Here is a 16,792-nt window from a genome sequence, read left to right as displayed (position 1 = left end):
TTGTGCATGATTCTGTTTTGTTTCTCCTAGTGGCATCTTTAAAAATGTACCCGTGCAAAAAAATAAATACTTTTTTTTTAATTATTATTTCTTTTTTTAAACAAAAGACAAAAAATTGTACATGGAGAAAATGTCTCATGTAAGTTTCCAGATATAAGTATAAATATTCATAGAAATGTATTGTTATGTCCCTGGAGAAAAGGGATAATCAAACAAGTGTGAATATATTTTTCTGGTTATTTCCTTACAGGTGTTATTTTGTGAATAGCTGTTAATAATTGGCCCTTTTTGGTCCAGGGTGAATTCCCCAAAAACATGAATCAGGAAACTATATCCTGTCTTCTGGAACCATCTCCCACAATCCAAGACATAACTCAAAAATCTACCATTAAATACTTGAACTGGCTGATTTTGAAGTATGTTTGAATCATTGTCTCATTGAAATATCTTTCTGTTTCTTCATTGACTCTAAGATTTGTTGATATTTAGTTGAATACATTCGTTCTCCTACCCACATAAAATGTACTGTACCACTGGCTGCCACACAAAGGAATTATTAGGATAGGGATTAGGATTAGCCCACAGTCCACAGATTTGAATAATATTGAAAATCTATGGGGAGATTTCAAACATGTGTTGGTAGGAAGACCAAAGTACACTTCTGAATGAGAAGAGTTTTGCAAGGAAGATTCCTAAAGCGAGAAAAGAAAGGCTGTTATCTAGCTACAAGAAACATTTGAAACTGTGAATTCTGCCAAAGAAGGTGTTATGGTCTGATGGACAGGGCTCTGCACATGCCACATTTCGTATATAATTTTTTAAACTGTTAAATTCAGCAAATAAAAAGTAATTGTGTGTTAAATTTAAAGAAATATGTTTAGGTTTGTTACCTGCAGAGGTTGTGTTAATATCTTGTCAGTTAGAAAACATGCAATTTGACCAGGGGTGCATACCCTTGTATATGAATGCTTTGTGTATTGTATAAAGACTACAGTGTGTAACTGTTTATGTAGAGGTGAAATGTCAGAGAATTCTTTCTTTATCGTGGAGCTAATTCACATTTTTCTGCTGGCCAGTGATGATGCTACAGTGTGAAACGAAGATCCCTAATAAGATAAACCTTGGTACCCCGTTATCCGTGCAGTTATTAATATGTATGCATCCTGTCCAACCCCATCCACCCACAACTTTAAAAACAGGGAGAGTCACATTATGCTTCTGCAGGAAGAATTTGTTTACAAGACAACATACCTTAAATTCGGCGTGCATAACATCTAAGAAGTAACAATAGGCATAGTTCTCCATGTCTTCCAGAAGTGTTAGGCATCTGTTTTTTTCCTCTGGTAGGAGATCTGCACATTTCTCTAAATATTCCCTGGGGAAAAAAAGAAATCACTGCCTATTCACCTTATAAAAAATACCTGTGCAGTTTCAGCTGTAAGGGAGGCATGGGGAAGAAGATCCCCTATGGACCCCATGTGTCTCTTGTGGAGAATTTAGAACCACATTTTTTTTTTTAAATTAAGAAAGTTATGCAAATTTATGAACTTGTGTGAACTCTAAGCTAAAAGTTTCCAGTCACATTATTTAATATATCAACTTATTCTTATGGCTATACATATCTGTTCGGCATCCTGGCCCATTGACACTGAACATGCAGGTTTATGCAATACTTGTAGGCCAAAATAAAGGGCAAATGTTATAAAAGCAAACAGACCTTACATTCCAATCTTCTTAATTTAACAGATACAAATACAAGCAGCTTATGACATTTACATTTTTTAAAAATAATACATGGTTGGGGAAGGAGAACTTACTTGAGTTGTTCAATACTGGCTAAATTAGCCTTTAACAAAGCATTGGTGTTCACATGCTTTTCTTTTATGAAATCTTCCAACGATTTCTTGTATCTGAAGGCACATGGTGAAAAAAACAAAAACGCTGACAAAACAGTCTTGTGAATGCACCTCATTGTGAAACCTAGCCCATATTAAAACTGTACTGAGAAGCATAAATACATGGATAGAACATTTAACAGTTATCCCCCCATACAAATGTGCATTCTACTCAGATTCCCAGTTACCTCGTCAAGAAGATCTCCAACTGACACATGATCCTCTGGGCCCTACTCAAATCACAGAAAATAGCTTTGGTTTCCTTCACAGCCGCATCCACCATCTGCCAAACAGGAAGTTAATGCAACAGTGACATATGTGAGCTCAGCTCTTTCAGACAGCCTCCATCACAGTACAGGAAACCTGAGCTAGAACACAGTAAACCTGACCAATGGGTTAACTTACCAGTGCTGGTGGCATGTGAGCCATTGAGGCTACTGGGATCTAACCCTCACTCGGTAATGGCCTAACAAACAGCTTTTTAGTTCTTACCTAACCAAGAAAACAGTTCACTGCATGGCTACAGCATCAAAGAGCTAATCCCCTGGCAGCCTCTCCTCATGAAAAAAGCAACGTATGATAACATAATGGCAACATGTTAAATCCAAAATATAAGAATTGTATTTAATGCAAAGATGCAATTACACATTTGTCATCATAACCATTTTCAAGTAAGTCTTTTTTTCTATAAGTAATACAATTTACAATATGTACACAAACTTATTTGGCAATGCTGTCTTTAGAATGCAGAATTTAACGTGACAACACTTGACATTGCACAATATTTTTGGTGAAGTAAAATAGTTTGATAAAGTCTGACAAATCAATCACCTCTATGACATCAATGGCAATGGTGGAGAAGTAATAATGGTCTAATATGAGTTCAGGTAATGAGCCGCTGCACCAGCTGTTCTCCTCCTTCTTCAGGGCATTGGACACCCACACCCCCAACTGACTCTGAAAAACACCAATCTGATCAAATTACTTCATCAAATCCACTCTGTCTCACAAACAACATTTTTAAAAACCTGGTGACCAATTATCTTTTGCCTCCAATTGTCTCCAATGACAGTGTTCTACACATGCTCCAAAATCAGGAGACAAATTGCACGGTACATATTTGAAGTTTTCAAATAACTTGCAGCTCACGCTTAACTTACAGCATGGTCTTCTATACTTAAACCCACTTGGTATCTTCAGAGTACATTGGCTTTATCGAATCTGCTTCTTTTGGTATTGAGTAATGGTGTGGAAGAATGTACCTCTTTTTGAGATAGATATTTCTCCTCCATTGGTCTGACTACTGCTTCGGGGAGCAGGGGCCCAAGTGCTTCAATGTCAATGTCCTTCTCCAGCTCATTGTGCTTCAAAACATCACTGAAACCAGCACAATGGAGAATCATGACTACAATAATTAAGCTTTACTGAAGCTTTAAACCTCTAAACAATTATGGGTAGCATCATTGGTGGTGACATGCTGATCCATTTTTTAATGATAACACAAAAAACGTGGTAATATGTTTTCTCTGTCTATGGAGGCTCATTTTTGTCTCAGTGCAGTTATCTCTCAGATGGACTAATATCTTATGAGCCAGGCAGTTAATGGGAATGAAAAGAGTCACTATTCTTCATATCCTCAGATGTAAAGCAATGAATTCACCCCAGGGTCAGTAATGTTTCTCATCTTGACTATGAGGATGAGGGCTGGTGATTTCCTGTGCCCCTGCCACCTCCACTCCATCCAGTTGTCCCTATGACATTCTGTCTAAAAGGACAATCCACACGCTCTTTCTTTTTGTGTGATTGTTGCCCTCTGTTTACGGCTAAGTAGTCACATTATGGTAAAAAAAAGTGCCACACAACTGACCGCATTCTTGGTTGCATTGCTGCATCTGTGCATCACTGCTGTCATTCATATGACAGCTTTACACCACAAGCTGCCAGAACAGCTTCAATACACCTTGGCATAGATTCTACAAGTCTGGAACACTATTGGAACGATGGAACACCATTCTTCCAAAAGATTTTCTCTCATTTGTGTATTTGATGATGGAGGTAGAGCGTGATGTCTAACATGTCAGTCCAAAATCTCCCATAGGTGTTCAATTAGATCTGGTGACTGCAAAGGCCACATCAAGTGATTCACATCACTTTCATACTCATCTAACCATTCAGTGACCCCATGGTTTGGGGCACTGTCATCCTTGAAGAGACCCCTCCCATCAGGATTGAAATGTTTCATTATAAGATAAAGGTAATCGCTCAGAATAACTTTGTATTAATTTGCAGTGACCCTACCCTCTAAGGGGGCAAGTGCACCCAAACCATGCTAGGAAACTGTAGCAGTCAATTATTTAGACTTGTACCATTCCTTTGGTGTATGCCACACATGCACTTGCCCACTTGTTGAGAATATGGTGAAGGATGACTCATTTGACCATATCTCTTTTTTCCACATCTCTGTAGACCAGTGTCTATGGTTTAAGCACCACTGAACTCTCAAATGTGCATCTGTCTTTGCAATGAGGGGTGTATGCACTGCAACCCTACTATAATATCCCTCTGTATGTAGTTGTCAATGGCCAGTTCTTGCTGACACAGTCTGATCACGTCCTGCATTGACATTCTCAGTCACCTGAAGAAGAGTTTCTCATCTGTTTTTCCTTATATATCACACTAATACACAAGGTTCATTGCATGTGTGCTTTCGACCACAATTCCCGACCCTATTAAATGTCCTACCCATAAATCTAGATTCAGATGTCACTTTAGTCACTGTTCCTATGGAAACACAAGCCACTTGAGCAATTTTTGTGACAGAAGCTCTAGCCATCTGTGCCCCAATAATGAACCCAATAATTTTCCTCTTGCTATCTTGATCCACAATTGGGTCCAACTGGGCCTGCTCAGCATTTGTATACATGCCACAGAACATTGATAGGATGTTAATTGCTTAATTGTATCATGCAGCACAACTGTGAGGAAGCATCTGCATTTGTTACATTTCTCCACTCATTTATTCAGGTTGTCCCTTTGTCAGCCATCTATATATAAATACACACACTCTGCTTCATATACTGTTTACTTACTTTGGGTAGTAATTGTGCACCCAGCTCAGAAGGTAAACAAGGTCATCGAAATTAAGGTCAAACTCAGCCATCTTGACAAGCTGACTGGAGAAAGCTTGGTGGTAAAGCCGGGCGTAAGTGTCACACACATTGAATTCGGCGGGATAGCAGGTCTTCACATCCTGCACAACCTTCAGCAGGTCCACGTGCACCTGTTTTCCCATCTTGAAGACCTTTTTCTTTAGGGAACTGGAGAGCCTCTCTGCAACAGCCACATCCTCCACGCACTCCATCCGCTTCTCGACCATCACCTGCAGTAAGGCATCATGGGTGTTTCGGCACTGCTGAGGCCTCCAGACTGGGGCCTTCACCTCTGTCTCATCCAGCCACCTCCGATCTTGCTCCTCCTCCTGCAGGATTACACTCACTGCTGATCTCAGAGCATCCAGCTCACCAGGTTCAGCACTAAACGAGTTCTGGATTGCCAGCCACACCAGGACCAGAAGGCTCTCATAGTCCTCCTGCAGTTCAGCCTCCTCTTTGTCCCTGCCCTCCCTCTCCACTCCCTCCTGGCCTGCACCCTGCTGGAACAGATTCTCCTCTCTGTTGATCAGCTGGCAGCCAGCCTCCTTGAGTCTCTTCTCCTCTATGTTCTCCTTGAAAGAGCGCTCTAAAGAGAACCAAGATTGATTCTGGGTTAAAAAGCCAAATTCTGCTTTTCCCCTTAACATCAGTATTAAATAAGTAAACTTGATATAAGTCAACACAATTTAATGTGGGACAATATCCTTGTGACAGTGCACTGCAAGGCCCATTCATTCTACAATCTGTGTCCAAGTGAAAGGATCTCAAAACAAGCTAAACAACTCAACCAGGGGATGAATTTCCATCCCCCATCTTAGAATGCAATGGTACAATACTAAATAAAAACCAAAACATCAATGGACAAATAAATACATAGATAGATACAGAAGGTAGATTGAATGCATATTACTGTACCAATTGGCAAAGCACTATCCACTGTGTCTATGGCAGCTTTGGGATGTCTAGGTCCATTTTTGAATTTTGGAAACCTAAGCTTTCCACGTTTCCGATTCTCTGCACTTGATACAACAGGCGGTTGTTCAAATGAAGCTGCTCCATTTTTATTGTCATCTTTAAGCGTATTCACGTCTTCTGCAGGATGATCTGCAAGGGAACCACATAAAGTGGTAGTGCTTAAACACAGAATATTATACACATATACAACCAATATATAGGCTACTGATATCACCTTAGACATCCTCTGTTTGCTGATGAAAGTTTGGTTCACTAGTTTGGTTCACTTTCAATGTTGGGGAAGACACAGCTGAACACAAAAGACAAGGAACACGCAATAGATATTTGTATAAATGTGCTATTGCATTCTGAGAAAGGATTAACAAGCAAAAACATTGAAAAACACCAGCTGACAAGCCATGACATATTTTTTATGGTTACAAGAAACCACACTAACGTAAACTTGCAATTAACACTCAAACTTTCATTCTTAAGTCATATAATTAACTACTTTGCATTCAAAAGAGACACATGCACCACCTGTAGACCTGTGCCTCTCCCTGACTATCCATCTATGTACCCATCTATCTATCTATCCATCCATTATCTGACCCACTTACTCCTGGTCACGTTCATGTGGGGCTGGAGCCTATTCCAGCATGCACAGAACAAGAGGCAAGAAAACACCCTGGATTAGTCCAGTCCGTTGCAGGACACCCATATCAATCACTCACACAATCATACCAATGTAGACTGTCCAATTAACTACCATTCTGCACCCAACTATTACCAATACAGGAAAATGTAGTTGAACTGCAGTTCTCAGGCACTTTACTGTGAATGTTTGGGAGAGGACAACAACTGAGACAGAAGCCAATGTTCTGGCTCTAGATGTTGTTGTCTTCAAGATGAAACTGGGTATACAAAAAATCTGTAGTCTAATAATAGTTTCATTCTCAAACCAATCAGGATGACTTTACATCTCATATCTGGAAGATATGCATGATAAAATATGTTTATTAATCAATCAAATCAAATTGTATTTACATAGCGCATTTCACAGCAACTGCAGCAATACGCTTCACAGACAACCCTGGCCGAAACCCCCACAGGAACAAGCCTAGAGCAACAGTGGCAAGGAAAAACTCCCTGTGGGAAGGAACCAGGATCAAGGGGGAAACCCATCTTCCTCTGGTTGGCTCAGGGTGTAGATTGGTGACCAACATGGTCAATCAGTCAATGTTTACATCGGTCAAATTGGTGGCAAATAAATGACAGTCCTGTGGTAGCGGCTCGGGTGACTCCGAATAATGAAATCTGGGGATAAATCATGTATATTGATTCTTGAGAAGAAGTTAAATTGTCTCATTTGTGTGCCAGCTGCATAGTAATGGAAATGCAGAATTTATATGTATACGTATATGTATGCTTGTATGTATATTTTTGTATACGTATACATAATCTACATGTATGTATGTAAAAATGTATGTATATACACTACATGGCCAAAAGTACGTGGACACCTGACATAGAGCATCTCATTAAAAATTATGGCCATTAATATGGAGTTGGTCCACCCTTTGTTGCTATAACAACCTCCACTCTTCTGAGAAGGCTTTATACTAGATGGTGGAGCATTGCTGCAGGGATTTGCTTCCATTCCACCAGAAGGGCATCAGTGAGGTAGGGCACGGGTTGAGAGATTAGGCCTGGCTTACAGTTGCCTTTCCAATTCATCTCATCTGTAAAACTGTAAATTGTAACATACAAAATAAAAACAAAAACATGAATGGACAGTTATATAGACAGATACGGGAGAAAGACTGAATGAAGATTGCAGTACCTATTGTTGAAGTGCTGTCCACTGTGTCGATGGCAGCTTTGGGACTCCTGGGGCATTTTTTGAATTCTGGAAGCTTGATCTTACACTTTACATGTTTATGATTCTCTGCACTTGATACAACAGGTGGTTGTTCAAATGAAGAAGCTCCATTTTCAATGTCATCTTTAAGTGTCTTCACCTCTTCAGCAGGGTGACCTGCAAGGGAACCACATAAAACAGTGGCATTGCCTAAAAGTTAATAAAGCTACTAACAAAATATTATACACACATACTGGCAATATGTACTGACATCACCTTAGTCATCCTCCATTTGCTGATCAAAGTTTGGTTAACTTTGAATGTTGGGGAAGACACAGTTCAACACAAGACAAGGAACACACAACGGATATCTGTATAAATGTGTTATTGCATTATGAGAAATGATTAACATGCAAAAATATCGAAATAACAGCCTGACTCAAAAAAATAAAAATAAAAAAAATATGCAAATAAAACTTTCATTCTTATGTCATCTTTTTCACTAATGTGCATTCAAAAGAGACACATGTACCACCTGTAAACCTGCGCCTCTCCCTGACTATCCATCTATGTACCCATGTATCTATCTATCCATCCATTTACTGACCCACTTACTCCTGGTCATGGTCATGTGGGGCTGGAGCCTATTCCAGCATGCATAGAATAAGGAGCAGGAACAGTCTGAACTTGATGCAACAGGTGGTTGCTCTAATGCAACTGCTTCATGTCCTTTGTCATTTTCAAGTGACATCACTTGTTGTGCAGGATGATCTGAAAGGGAAACACATAAAAAAGTGGCATTGCTTAAAAGCTACTAAACAAAATATTATACACACAGGCTGGCAATATATTCTGACATCACCTTAGACATCCCCCGTTTGCTGATGAAAGTTTGGTTAACTTTGAATGTTGGGGGAGACACAGTTGAACATAAGAAGACAAGTATGAAGGTATTATTGGAGCAAAACAACTGAGCACCTGTGACAATGGAATTTGTTGTCACAGAGAAATTTTTTGTTCTCTACCACAAACATAACACAACAGTTATACCTTCATAAATTCTTCATTGCAGGTGCACAAATCCTATTCTACAAATCACAAATTAAGAAACTCATCCGCTCACATTTTTGCTACAGTTGCTGCAGTGAATATGGTGCAAAAGAAATTCACACACCCGTAGTCATAGACAAAATTTGCACATCTGCAAATCAGTGAATTGCAATGAGAGTTGCACACCTGTAGAATATTTTCTCACAAATACATTTTTTTTGTTGTTGATATTTTTCTAGCACAAACACAAGTCAATAACTACAACTCCTTGAATCTACCGCTACGAGTCTGCTGTTTCTTCGCTAACAAATGACTAGTTCCACTCCCTCTTACTTTTGCACCCCATATCTCAGTGAAATGTGGAGCAAAAGTGATTTGTGCACTTGTAGAGCCAGGGGCGGGCACTGTTCAGAGATCAGAGAACCCTTTTGGCCAATCAAAGGAGCTCGTTTGGGCGCCTGTCCCTAACTCTAATCTTATGAGACTGATTTTTTACTTGTGCAGTTACACTGCTTCGCTTACGTAAGTGGTGCCCAATGTGAGAATATAGAAATATAATCCTGACATAAGTGGTGCCCCGTGTAAGGCTATTGTCATTTTCCCGACACTACTGGGTTTCATTATATGGTATCCATTGTACTTGACCATTAGATTGCATTAAAACACAGTACACACGATTAGATCACCAGTAGAGACCACTATGCACCATTAGAAACCATTAAAAATTTTTCTAATGGTTTCTAAAGCTTTTTTCAGCAGGGCAGGGATAAGCAGGTATAGATAATGGATGTATGCATTAACCGCACAATCACAGAATGTTTACATTGGGCCTACCATTTGACATGGTCAACAGAGATAATCTCAATCTTAAAAAAAGATCACAATTTAATGCATAACTTTCATAATATCAAAAATCAGATATAGCCTGTCTGGTAATTAGCCTACACGATGCCTTGATGAATTATGAAAATCAATCGCTATGTTGTGGACAGTGAGTTTATTAATTACAATAGACAAGCAGGATAAGGGTTTTTGACAGCCCGACCCAGCAATTGACGCAGCTGCTATTCAGCTGCATTTTGGTCACATTACCAGTGCAAACCTCCGGGATGGTAGCTTAGTGAATATGTAGGCTAAAAACACTATTTATCTAGTTAGCGTCTATAAAAGGGCCGCAAATCCTTAGTAAATGAGGCCCAAAGAGTGGCTAGGTGGAAAAATAAGTGAACAGCACATGTGGTTTCACTTGTGGTGTAGCATAGCCCCCCCCCCCCCCCCCCCCCCCCCCCCCCCCGCAGTAGTTATTTAGGTGTAACGCCTTTTGTGGAATCAGAAGATAAAACCTGGCTGAAGGTCACGCGTTCAATAATTTAACATAGATTATTTATTTATTTATTTTATTTTATTTTTTATTTTATTTACGGTGGATTCAGGAAATGTGGGACATCAGCAGAAGTGGGACACTGAAAGAATTGAGGAAATATTGGGCAGCATTGCTTTGGAATACATGTTATGAAATTTCGGTGAGGCAAGATAGCCTATAGTGTTTGTAGTACCGTAACTTGGCGTCATTTTGATATCAATACTTTTAATGGCAGGCCTGGATTTTGGCAGTCTGAATGAATGAGTTATTGACGGTGTATGTCTTGTATGTGTGAGTAACTTGGCATTTTTGTACGTTGAAAACATGTTTTTTATGAGATATCATTTCTTTTTGCAAAGCGTTTTATTACGAGAGTGAGAAATGCGAAGTGACCCTGTAAGAAACGGTTGTGGATTACGGCTATCCTTGTGTGAATTTGTACATTCTGATGAGCGTGTACGTTTAGCAGTTTCGGTTTGCTATATATGTAAAACAGTGGCTGTGACAACTGGTGCGGTGGCGTAATTGTAAACGCATCAGAAAAAGTGAAATATGGCCAGTGTATGTAGGCTACTCACGGATTTGACGGGCATCCAACAAGCCTTGATTGACAAAAGAATCAGCAAGCCTGTAGAATTAGCGCTGCCTAGGTCGCAACTTGTGTACCCTTCTGTCCTGCTCCGTTGTCTGTTATTTCGTGAAGATGCACTTTTAGTGTTTGTAAGGTTTATAAGGCATTTTGATAGGCTTATCTGCAGGTAGGAATCCTCTTTGCTGTTTTGTTAAGCTAGAACCGGAAAAGTTGATAGTGGAGAATAGGAGCAGACGCATATGTCCCAGCAGGCTTTGCATATGAGAAAATAACAACAGTGTGAGATAAATTAGGCAAAATTATGAAATTGCGTAGTTGAAACAATATGTTTTTAGCAGAATGGGCATGTAGGTGAAGGTTGACATGATCACAGACTATAGTGCGAAGTAAATGAAGTGACCATGAGCGAGCTTAGTTTCCTTGTCAAATGGTATATATAACAGTCTGTATTAAATGTTAGTTGTTGAAGTGGAGGGTTAAATAACGTGTGCAATCTGTTGCACTAATGTGTTGTTCTCATGATCAGTGCTAGTAGTTATATTTATGAGTGAATCATGATTTTAAATGTAATGTTTTAATGCGGAGTTGCAGAACGTACATACGTAGTAATTGTTTGTATGTGGCTAGATAGAGAACAGGGCGAGGTAACATGAATGTAGAAACGTGGCGTTTGCTGATAAGAAGGTTTTGTACGGTAGCCAAGTGAAGAAATATAGTTAGTCGAAATGGCACAGTGGTGAACTGGTGTAACTTGTTAATAAAAGGAATACATTTGCCGTCATGAAATGCATATGGGTGGCCGTGAGTGAGTTTTGGTAAAGCAAATATAAGCGTAAGAAAACGTTAGTGTAAAAGAGGAAATTATCTGGGCGAGGCGGGATTCAAGCCTTAAACCGGAGGTTTACCATAGCTTTGCCATAGCTATGCAATGCGTGAAATATCATTAGCAAACCTGCCGGTGGTTTTAAAGAAGAACGCAGGCCAGTAAGCACAGAAGAGCTCCCGTTGAATCCATATGGCTTTGCAATATTGTAGCCGGTTAATAACTGAACGTACAGACGGTACGTCATAATGCATATGGCATAGCAATATTGTAGCCGGTTAATAACTGAACGGTGAACGGCGGGTAGATATGGTGCAAAAGCAATAATTGATAAGTAGTAGACAATTATTAGTGAGGGTCGAAGCAGGTTAAGGGAGTAACATGGTGATTGAACGTGACACTTCCCAGTTGTCTTTAGGCAACAACAAAACGAATGTGCATAATTATTCAGTCATTTCAATGTACTTGAAAACGTATTTTTCTAAGCCTAAATTTCCCACTATAAAAGTTCACCTGAACCGTCTGGGCGTGGTAATGACAACTGTCAGTTAGCTATGATTGACAGACCGTGCCCCATTACCATTAGCTACCCCCATGATAAGCGCTATTTTTGGGAGACTTTTCACAAGCTAGCTAGCTTAGTAGTATATCAAGTATCGATAGATAGCTAAGCTAAGGACGTTGACAATTATAATTTTTGCTATCTAGCTAGCCAAGTTAAGATGAAAGCAGAACTATAACGTCCTCATAAAAGCAAACTAGCTAGCTAACGTTATCGATAACATAGCTTTTGAAAGCGAACTACCTAGTTAGCTAACATTAGCTAGCTAGCTAGCTAAATGAATATAACCAGAAATAATCTAATAGTCCTTAAAAGGCACTCTAATTTAAGTGAACCTAACGTTAGTGAAATATTTGCATTGTCTTGCCCGTAAGCCAGCGGCGCAAACTATGGGTCTCGAGTTATCCATGGGTTTACGGGGCGTGGAAAGGGGAGTGGTTACTGTGTTCGTGAGGCACCAAGTTGAGAAGTTTCTCAACCGGTTGAAAATAGGACGATAAATTTAAAACGCATATTTCTCCAAAAATACAGAACGGACATATTTAATACTTTACTCATTGTGTTTGTTCAATGCCTCTTGTGCATATAGCACATAAAACCGAGAAAGTGTGAAAATCACCATGGTACTCCTTTAAAGAAAGGTGTTCCTAGCTGGGCTTGAACCTACGACCCCGTGTTCCCAAGACTGTAACCTTGCCCACTAGGCCACAGGCGGACTAGCTGTGTAAACTGGAAAATGTTTTAGAGTAAAAAGGTATGGGTATTTTGCGTGTGTATGCGCGTTTTTGATTGGGTCGTGTAGGTGAAGATTTGGCTGGTGTCAGTGAAATGTCCAATGGGGAGACATGTTGTTAGTGGGATAGGCGGCAAGAAAAATAAGAATGAGAAGAAGAAGAAGAAGAAGAAGAAGAAGGAGAAAACGCAAAATCCCCTTAGTTTGGGGCTTTATTGTGTGGAAGTTGTTTATGAAATCTGTCTGTTTAAATGGGGTCAGAATGTACAGAATTTAATGTTTTTAAGGGCTGAGTGTCTGTGGCTGTTGTGGTTATTTCTGTGGGGAACCCTGAAAAGTGCCAAACTCTCGGTGCTGTATAGGTGTGGGGCATACCTGCCATCCCAATCCCAATAGTCATTAGGTTGTTCGCTTACGCAAAGCCCTTCCATTTCCATTGTCAGGCTGGCCTATATACCGGCTGTCACCATTTGGCCGTTCTCAGCCATAGGAAGCTTCAAAGTGCTCATCCAGCATAGCCAGGAGATGACCCTGCCCCCTACTCTTTTTCCACCAGTTAAAATATGTGGCTTTCTTTTAGTTTTTAAGTTTTTTTTAAAGTTTTGGGCAACTTGGGAAGACGTTTGTAACAGTTGGAAGTGGGCATCTGAGTCCTACATCTAGGCTTGCCATTCTACATTTCATCTCGGATTCTGTCTTTTGGTTTCTGCATTTTGGATTACTTTGGAACAAAAGCTGTGGTTTGGTATCTGTTTTTTTTTTTTTTTTTTTAATGGTGTGTGTGCCCTGCGATTGATTGGCGATGGCGGCCTGTCCAGGGTGTATTCCTGCCTCTCGCCCAATGCACGCTGCCTGGGATAGGCTCCAGTACCCCGTGCGACCCTGCACAGGATAACTTAAGTAGGTATAGATAATGGATGGATGGATGGATAAATTCTGTGTTTTAACGGTTGATGCACTTGTGTTCGGTAGCCCATTCAGATTGCCGGACATGAAACGAGGGTGCTAACGGTTAAAACAGCTGGGTTCGGAAAATTAAACATATTTCAATTAATCCTCACCTTGCTGACAGGGTAGGCCTATATAGGCTAACTTTTTTGGAAAAAAGATATACCCTACAGCATTTTCAGCCACAGTATATAGCCTATAGCCTATATTTTAAGTACCCGATTCATTTGAAATTATTTTTCAATACGTTGAATTCACTCACCCTTCATAGTAGGCTATAATCTCATCCAAAGCAAAATGTTTATTCTGAGTCCCGAAACAGCAGAAACGTATAATTTAGCTACTCTATTCAGCATACTCGGATCCTCCGGTTCCGGACAGAATTGAAACTTAAACAGGGTGGGGCGGAGGCTGAGAGAAGAGTTGAATTTAAGGTAACACTATAACCGTGGTAACCATCCCTCTTCCTGAAGATCTACCGTCCTGTAGGTTTTCATTCCAGCCATATCAAAATACATCCTATTCAACAGCTATCTTATTGAGCTACTAATTAATAGAGACAGGCGTGCCAGATTAGGGTTGAAATAAAAACATGCAAAATGGGAGATATCCAGGAACTGTTGGTTACCACTATTCTAAAGTGTAGGCTGCAGATGGTATAGCCTACGTATACTTCGGGTGAATTGTTTGAATGTATAATTTCAGTTATCTGAGCTAATGTAGACCTATCAGATGTTGGCAAAACAGCAGATCCGAAACGATATGCTGTCATGGTTTTAACGGTAGATTTAAGATACTGCAGGCTAAACGTCTTTTCGGGTGAGATAGTAAGTGATGCTCCCTGGTACAGCGATCAGTAGAAGCCCATGGTACACTTTCACCAGATGAGGAGGTAAATCACAATCATAGCCTTCAACCCATTTATTGAATATTAGCATATAGCCTACGTGCTGTAAGTATTCAAACAGAAACGTAGTCTAAGCCTTTACCCTATTAAGCATACTCGGATCCTCCGGTTCCGGACATAACTGAAACATAATCAGGGTGGGGCGGAGGCTGAGAGAAGAGTTGAATTTAAGGTAATATTCTATAGCAGTGGTAACCATCACTGTTCCAGAAGATCTACCGTCCTGTAGGTTTTCATTCCAGCCATATCAAAATACATTCTGTTCAACAGCTATATATCTTGTTGAGCTAATAATTAGTAGAGTTAGGCGTGGCAGATCAGGGTTGAAATAAAAACCTACAGGATGGGAGATCTCCAGGAACTGTTGGTTACCACTATTCTAAAGTGTAGCCTACAGCTGTTATGTATGCTTCGGCTAAATCGTTTGTATGTATAATTTCAGTTAGCTGAGCTAATATAGACCTATCAGATGTTGGCAAGACAACAGATCCGAAACGATATGCGGTCATGGTTTTAGGTTTAGGCTACTATAGGCTAAACGTCTTCTCGGATGAGATAGTAAGTGATGCTCCCGGGTACAGTGATCACTAGAAGCCCATGCCACACTTTCACCAGATGAGATCGGCATACTCAAGTGAAGAGGTAAATCACAATCGCCTTCAACCAATTTATTTAACATGAGCGTATGCGTGCTGTAAGTATTCTAGTGTTTCCTACATTGCCCAAACAGGCGAGAGTAGTAAAAACTCATTTTAGGAGAATGCAGAAGTTTCTGTCTAGTCAGTTTGCTTCTGAAATTTGAATCAGAAACCATTGCATTTTAGATTTTAAAAAATCCGAATGTAGATCCCTCACATAAATGCCACAGATTTCTCAGTGAAACAGTAAAAACCAAGGACAGTCACACTGGCACGATGTACCCCGCAAAATCTAAAGTCTGCGCCTTGTTGCAACATAAAAGAGATAAATGTGACTATCTGAGGATCCCGTTTACCTCTCGTCTCCATCTGCCCAGAAGAGAGCTGCCCACTGCTGAAGTCTTTCTTGATCGCTTGATGTTCCCTCTGCAGTTTTTTGATCGGGGTCCAGTTCACTCTTATTTGGCTGGAATTAAGAAACGCGACGAATGGTATGACGTGGTTTATAAAAGTCCCCCATCTGTAGCCTATATTGATCTCAGATATATTAGCCTATATACGTTCCTGAACTGCGGATCGGTCAAGCCCACCGCTCCAAAAATAGTGCGTGGTCTTCATCGCTCTTTACGCTATGGCGTTTGTGAGGCAGTTCTACCGCAGATAAAGTTAGGTTAGCCTACTACTTGCGCTTTCAATACTCCAATAAATGAATGAATGAATAAATAATGTAAAAATACTCCAGATTAAAGTATTAAATAATCAAAAGGGAGTGTATTTTTACTGTAAGAATTTGGAATTACGGGAGGATAAAATCCTCCAAAATGGTCATTCAATTTTATACATAGCCTACCATTTAAAATAAGTAAAAAAATAATTCAATAAAGTTATGAAATCAAACTGTTTTCAACAAAGTCGAATATATTCTTCACCTTCCCAGGTATTCATGCAATAGAATCCACGCATTTTTACTTTAAGAATTTGGAATTATAGGATGGCAAATTCCTCCAAATTGCCTGCAATTCGATAGATGGTGCTTATTAAAAATTCAATAAAATACTTAAAATAAAACTTGAAGATCACCTTCCCAGGTATTCACACCATGGAGTTTGTGCATTTCTACTGGAGGAACCTGGAATTATAGGATAGGAAAATCTTCCAAAATGCCCATTCAGTCATATACACTGTGCTTCTTAAAAAAATCTATAGAAAAATTAAATCAAATTGTTTTCTGCAAAGTCTGATATATTTATGAAGCCCACCTTCCCAGGTATTCATGCAATGGAGTCTGTGGATTTTTACTGTAGGAATTTGGAA

The 16,792-nt window shown here is 39.8% G+C and overlaps 1 protein-coding gene across 1 annotated transcript in view; it reads right to left on the bottom strand.

Moving 5' to 3' along the window:
* LOC118230115 (tumor necrosis factor alpha-induced protein 2-like) overlaps positions 1-16,102 on the bottom strand; it is a 28,302-nt gene extending 12,200 nt beyond the window's left edge. The window contains exons 1-10 of the mRNA XM_035422905.1: positions 15,835-16,102; positions 8,478-8,633; positions 7,845-8,039; positions 5,963-6,151; positions 4,985-5,633; positions 3,158-3,272; positions 2,727-2,852; positions 2,084-2,178; positions 1,818-1,910; positions 1,252-1,375 (exon numbers count right to left, since the gene is read on the bottom strand). Of these exons, the coding sequence (XP_035278796.1) occupies positions 1,252-1,375; positions 1,818-1,910; positions 2,084-2,178; positions 2,727-2,852; positions 3,158-3,272; positions 4,985-5,633; positions 5,963-6,151; positions 7,845-8,039; positions 8,478-8,633; positions 15,835-15,847 (1,755 nt within the window). The 5' untranslated portion in view covers positions 15,848-16,102. The remainder of the gene's footprint in view (positions 1-1,251; positions 1,376-1,817; positions 1,911-2,083; positions 2,179-2,726; positions 2,853-3,157; positions 3,273-4,984; positions 5,634-5,962; positions 6,152-7,844; positions 8,040-8,477; positions 8,634-15,834) is intronic.
* Between the last annotated feature and the right edge of the window lie 690 nt (positions 16,103-16,792).

Source organism: Anguilla anguilla, chromosome 6 (genome assembly GCF_013347855.1).
Source record: "Anguilla anguilla isolate fAngAng1 chromosome 6, fAngAng1.pri, whole genome shotgun sequence".
Lineage (NCBI taxonomy): Eukaryota > Metazoa > Chordata > Actinopteri > Anguilliformes > Anguillidae > Anguilla > Anguilla anguilla.
The sequence above is the reverse complement of the archived record's forward strand: the minus strand, read 5'-3'. Positions and strand labels throughout refer to the sequence as shown.